Here is a 6,000-nt window from a genome sequence, read left to right as displayed (position 1 = left end):
AGGATTAGATACACAGCTCAGCAGGGAGTATCACACAGGATAGGATTAGATACACAGCTCAGCAGACAGTATCACACAGGATAGGATTAGATACACAGCTCAGCAGACAGTATCACACAGGACAGGATTAGATACACAGCTCAGCAGACAGTATCACACAGGATAGGATTAGATACACAGCTCAGCAGACAGTATCACACAGGACAGGATTAGATACACAGCTCAGCAGACAGTATCACACAGGATAGGATTAGATACACAGCTCAGCAGACAGTATCACACAGGAGAGGATTAGATACACAGCTCAGCAGACACTATCACACAGGATAGGATTAGATACACAGCTCAGCAGGGAGTATCACACAGGATAGGATTAGATACACAGCTCAGCAGACAGTATCACACAAGAGAAGCTGTGATCCAGGTTCAGCAGGCTGTATCTCACATGAGAGGCTTAGATACGGCTGTGCTGGCCGCTCCCAGTGTTTGGGGCTCTGGAGATGGTGAGGGAAGCGCCTGTGGCCCTCAGTGATGTGAGGAGAGGAGCAGGAGCCATGTCTGGGTGTACTAACATGGCCGCCGGAGGTGTAGGGGGCGGGGCTAGTGCTGACTGACCAGTGTGCCGGGCGGGGCCAGCCCTGTGACGTCACACCGCAAAGCATGCTGGGAGAGGAAAACTCCAGGAACCTGAGGGAAAGAGGAAGTTCTGCTGGAAACGTCCTGTAAAGAGGCTCTGATGTCCGGACAGCGGGAGGGAGAGCCCCGGCATGAGGAGGAGCAGGTACCGGGGAGCCGGGGGCCGCAGTCAGTAGTGCAGTGTGTGATGTCTGTCACAGCTGATGCTTCAGTAGTGCAGTGTGTGATGTCTGTCACAGCTGGGGCTTCAGTAGTGCAGTGTGTGATGTCTGTCACAGCTGGTGCTTCAGTAGTGCAGTGTATGATGTCTGTCACAGCTGGTGCTTCAGTAGTGCAGTGTATGATGTCTGTCACAGCTGGTGCTTCAGTAGTGCAGTGTATGATGTCTGTCACAGCTGATGCTTCAGTAGTGCAGTGTGTGATGTCTGTCACAGCTGATGCTTCAGTAGTGCAGTGTATGATGTCTGTCACAGCTGATGCTTCAGTAGTGCAGTGTATGATGTCTGTCACAGCTGATGCTTCAGTAGTGCAGTGTGTGATGTCTCACAGCTGGTGCTTCAGTAGTGCAGTGTATGATGTCTGTCACAGCTGATGCTTCAGTAGTGCAGTGTATGATGTCTGTCACAGCTGGTGCTTCAGTAGTGCAGTGTATGATGTCTGTCACAGCTGGTGCTTCAGTAGTGCAGTGTGTGATGTCTGTCACAGCTGATGCTTCAGTAGTGCAGTGTATGATGTCTGTCACAGCTGATGCTTCAGTAGTGCAGTGTATGATGTCTGTCACAGCTGATGCTTCAGTAGTGCAGTGTGTGATGTCTCACAGCTGGTGCTTCAGTAGTGCAGTGTATGATGTCTGTCACAGCTGATGCTTCAGTAGTGCAGTGTATGATGTCTGTCACAGCTGATGCTTCAGTAGTGCAGTGTATGATGCCTGTGGCAGCTGATGCTTCAGTAGTGCAGTGTATGATGTCTGTCACAGCTGATGCTTCAGTAGTGCAGTGTATGATGTCTGTCACAGCTGGTGCTTCAGTAGTGCAGTGTATGATGCCTGTGGCAGCTGATGCTTCAGTAGTGCAGTGTATGATGTCTGTCACAGCTGATGCTTCAGTAGTGCAGTGTATGATGTCTGTCACAGTTGATGCTTCAGTAGTGCAGTGTATGATGTCTGTCACAGCTGATGCTTCAGTAGTGCAGTGTATGATGTCTGTCACAGCTGTTGCTTCAGTAGTGCAGTGTGTGATGTCTGTGACAGTTTGTGCTTCAGTAGTGCAGTCTGTTATGTCTGAGGCAGCTGATGCTTCAGTAGTGCAGTCTGTTATGTCTGAGGCAGTTGATGCTTCAGTAGTGCAGTGTGTGATGTCTGTGACAGTTTGTGCTTCAGTAGTGCAGTCTGTTATGTCTGAGGCAGTTGATGCTTCAGTAGTGCAGTCTGTTATGTCTGCGGCAGTGGATGCTTCAGTAGTGCAGTCCTCTGAGCGCTGCGGCCTTCTCTCCGCTGTTCCCAGACCAGTGATGTCACGTTCATCGGTCACTTGGCCGAGGAGCAGCTCAGCCCCATGGAAGTGACTGGAGCTGAGTGTGATACCAACCACGGCCACTGTACGGCGCTGTGCTTGGTGAGTGGAGAGAAGGCCGCGGCATTCACAGGAGAATCCGTGACTTCTCAAATAGCTGATGGGCGGGGGTCCTGGATGTTAGACCCCCCCCACCGATCAGACACTGATGACCTACCCTGAGGACGGCTCATAAGTATAAAAATCTAAGGCGACCCTTTTAATAGCTAAAGTTCTCACTCTGTCCTTGTACTGTTTATAGTATAGGGACAGGGGAGAACACGGGCGAGGGGAGAACTGATTATCTATCAGCACTAGAACACCCTGGTTATCACTGTGTGTAGTATAAGGACAGGAGAGGTGAGAACTGATTATCTAGCATCACTAGAACACCCTGCTTATCACTGTATATAGTATTATGACAGGAGAGGTGAGAACTGATTATCTTTTGTCACTAGAACACCCTGCTTATCACTGTGTGTAGTATAAGGACAGGAGAGGTGAGAACTGATTATCTAGCATCACTAGAACACCCTGCTTATCACTGTATATAGTATAAGGACAGGAGAGGTGAGAACTGATTATCTAGCATCACTAGAACACCCTGCTTATCACTGTGTATAGTATAAGGACAGGAGAGGTGAGAACTGATTATCTAGCATCACTAGAACACCCTGCTTATCACTGTGTATAGTATAAGGACAGGAGAGCACACGGGCGAGGGGAGAACTGATTATCTAGCATCACTAGAACACCCTGCTTATCACTGTTTGTGTGTCGCAGTTGATACTTCCTTTCAAAGCGTAAGACCTGGAGAGGTCAGAGCTGATTATTTGGCCTTTATTTACCGGTATTATTGGTAACGTTAGGCACATATTCTGTCCTCCAACGGACGGAGCAGCGCATGTGCAGTGACATGTCATAATGTGTGCACAGATGGCGCTGACATACTGCGCATACGCTACTTACCTGATGGGATTTCACTTCTACAGGATATGACGTCAGGGGACACTGAAGCAATCACTGAAGAAGAAGGTCTCTGCTGGGGAGGGTTTCCCACCAGTGTCTCCAGCAGTGATAGTCATCTCCCATAGACTTCCATGTTATGAGAATGTATCCCAGCAGTGATACCAGTATAAGTGTCACATTACCACTGTGGCCATGATGGTTTACATTACTGGTATCACCTTTCGGCCAATGATTGAATGTAGGGGTTGTGTGAGGGTGCACCATACTGTAGACCAGTGGTTCCCAGCCTATTTTGCACCAGGGACCGGTTTCATGTAAACATTTTTTCCCATGGGCCAGGTAGGTGGGTTAATCACGCACATAACAGGTAGGTGGGTTAATCACGCACATAACAAAACACAATAAAGTGCATATTACAGAATACATGCCTAACGTTACCAATACTAACACTGTATGAAGGCCAAATAATACTGCTCAACCATAACCATGTAGGTCCCAGTTATTACTAATCCCATGTAGGCCCCACTCAGTGGCTTCTGGTGGTTTCTCCTCCGACTGGAGTCGATCTCTTTCCTTTTTTTCCTCGGTCCTGCACAGATGACGTCTCCTGACCACAACTGGTTTCTGCATCATTGAACACCGCTATTTAGTGTTAATGCCTCCTTTTATACCCCTACTTAGTAATCATCCACATTTAACCAGAGAAGATGAAATCCCTCCCAGTGCCCTATGTACATAAAATACCCCCCAGTAATGACCTATTTACATATAATACCCCACAGTAGTGGCCTCTTTACATAAAGTACCCTCCCCCTTAAACAGAGTGCCCTCAAGTAGCGGTCTCACTAAATATAGCCCCCTCTTTACATACAGTACCCCCAATAAATAATGCACCAACCACTCCGTCATAGTCCCCCCAGTAGTGTGCCCAGCACAGGAGGCAGCAATGATGTCATCATGACCATTCTGAATGTTAGCTCTGCTTAGAGGCCTCAGCCCTAGCCGTCTTCAGCATGTGCGACTAAATGGCGGGGTATATGAGCCAATACTTCCCGACCCCGCCGTTCAACACTGGTGCTCCCTTGGACTAGTACCAGATGACCCTTGGCCCGGTTGTTGGGGACCTCTGCTTCACACTGCTGTGACCTCAAACGTGGAGGAACTGCCCTGACGAGACCTATTTATTAATCCAGACAAAAGAGAGAAGACTAAATGTCTCTCATCATCTCCGGTCATTATAAACATTTCTATGGGATTTCATGCAGATTCTACATTGACTCCTCTTCTTCCATTCAGGTTCCTGTGATATAGGATTGTCCGATGACATCATCAGTACCAGATAATGGATGGAGACGGGGACAAGATGGCGGAGAGGATGTTAGATCTTACCCTAGAGATACTCTTCCTGCTTACTGGAGAGGTGAGAGGTTCTGATGATGTCACATTACATCATTATCTATGGTAATTACAGGTGATGTGACTGGAGAGGTGAGAGGTTCTGATGATGTCACATTACACCATTATCTATGGTAATTACAGATGATGTGACTGGAGAGGTGAGAGGTTCTGATGATGTCACATTACATCATTATCTATGGTAATTACAGGGGATGTGACTGGAGAGGTGAGAGGTTCTGATGATGTCACATTACACCATTATCTATGGTAATTACAGGTGATGTGACTGGAGAGGTGAGAGGTTCTGATGATGTCACATTACACCATTATCTATGGTAATTACAGGGGATGTGACTGGAGAGGTGACAGGTTCTGATGATGTCACATTACACCATTATCTATGGTAATTACAGGGGATGTGACTGGAGAGGTGACAGGTTCTGATGATGTCACATTACACCATTATCTATGGTAATTACAGGGGATGTGACTGGAGAGGAGAGAGGTTCTGATGATGTCACATTACACCATTATCTATGGTAATTACAGGTGATGTGACTGGAGAGGTGAGAGGTTCTGATGATGTCACATTACATCATTATCTATGGTAATTACAGGGGATGTGACTGGAGAGGTGAGAGGTTCTGATGATGTCACATTACACCATTATCTATGGTAATTACAGGTGATGTGACTGGAGAGGTGAGAGGTTCTGATGATGTCACATTACATCATTATCTATGGTAATTACAGGTGATGTGACTGGAGAGGTGAGAGGTTCTGATGATGTCACATTACATCATTATCTATGGTAATTACAGGTGATGTGACCGGAGAGGTGAGAGGTTCTGATGATGTCACATTACACCATTATCTATGGTAATTACAGGGGATGTGACTGGAGAGGTGAGAGGTTCTGATGATGTCACATTACATCATTATCTATGGTAATTACAGGGGATGTGACTGGAGAGGTGACAGGTTCTGATGATGTCACATTACACCATTATCTATGGTAATTACAGGGGATGTGACTGGAGAGGTGACAGGTTCTGATGATGTCACATTACACCATTATCTATGGTAATTACAGGGGATGTGACTGGAGAGGTGAGAGGTTCTGATGATGTCACATTACATCATTATCTATGGTAATTACAGGTGATGTGACTGGAGAGGTGAGAGGTTCTGATAATGTCACATTACATCATTATCTATGGTAATTACAGGTGATGTGACCGGAGAGGTTCTGATGATGTCACATTACACCATTATCTATGGTAATTACAGGGGATGTGACTGGAGAGGTGAGAGGTTCTGATGATGTCACATTACACCATTATCTATGGTAATTACAGGGGATGTGACTGGAGAGGTGAGAGGTTCTGATTAGGGTTGTCCCGATACCACTTTTTTAGGACCGAGTACAAGTACCGATACTTTTTTT

At 46.7% G+C, this 6,000-nt stretch overlaps 1 protein-coding gene across 11 annotated transcripts in view; it reads left to right on the top strand.

Moving 5' to 3' along the window:
* Positions 1 to 449: 449 nt before the first annotated feature.
* The window catches only part of LOC121000837 (gastrula zinc finger protein XlCGF26.1-like), an 800,859-nt gene continuing 795,308 nt past the window's right edge, over positions 450 to 6,000 (top strand). For 6 of the 11 annotated variants that reach the window (XM_040431538.1, XM_040431534.1, XM_040431540.1 and 3 more), the window contains exons 1-2: positions 450 to 775; positions 4,449 to 4,575. In XM_040431538.1, coding sequence (XP_040287472.1) covers positions 4,498 to 4,575 — 78 coding nt within the window. In that variant the 5' untranslated portion in view covers positions 450 to 775; positions 4,449 to 4,497. Of the gene's footprint in view, positions 782 to 4,448; positions 4,576 to 5,406; positions 5,433 to 6,000 lie in introns of those variants that run through there. The other 5 variants (XM_040431536.1, XM_040431535.1, XM_040431545.1 and 2 more) reach the window with 5 other exon arrangements.

The sequence above is a fragment of the Bufo bufo genome, chromosome 5, assembly GCF_905171765.1.
Source record: "Bufo bufo chromosome 5, aBufBuf1.1, whole genome shotgun sequence".
NCBI classification, from domain to species: domain Eukaryota; kingdom Metazoa; phylum Chordata; class Amphibia; order Anura; family Bufonidae; genus Bufo; species Bufo bufo.
Note: the sequence above shows the minus strand (reverse complement) of the source record. Positions and strands in the feature narration are given on the sequence as shown.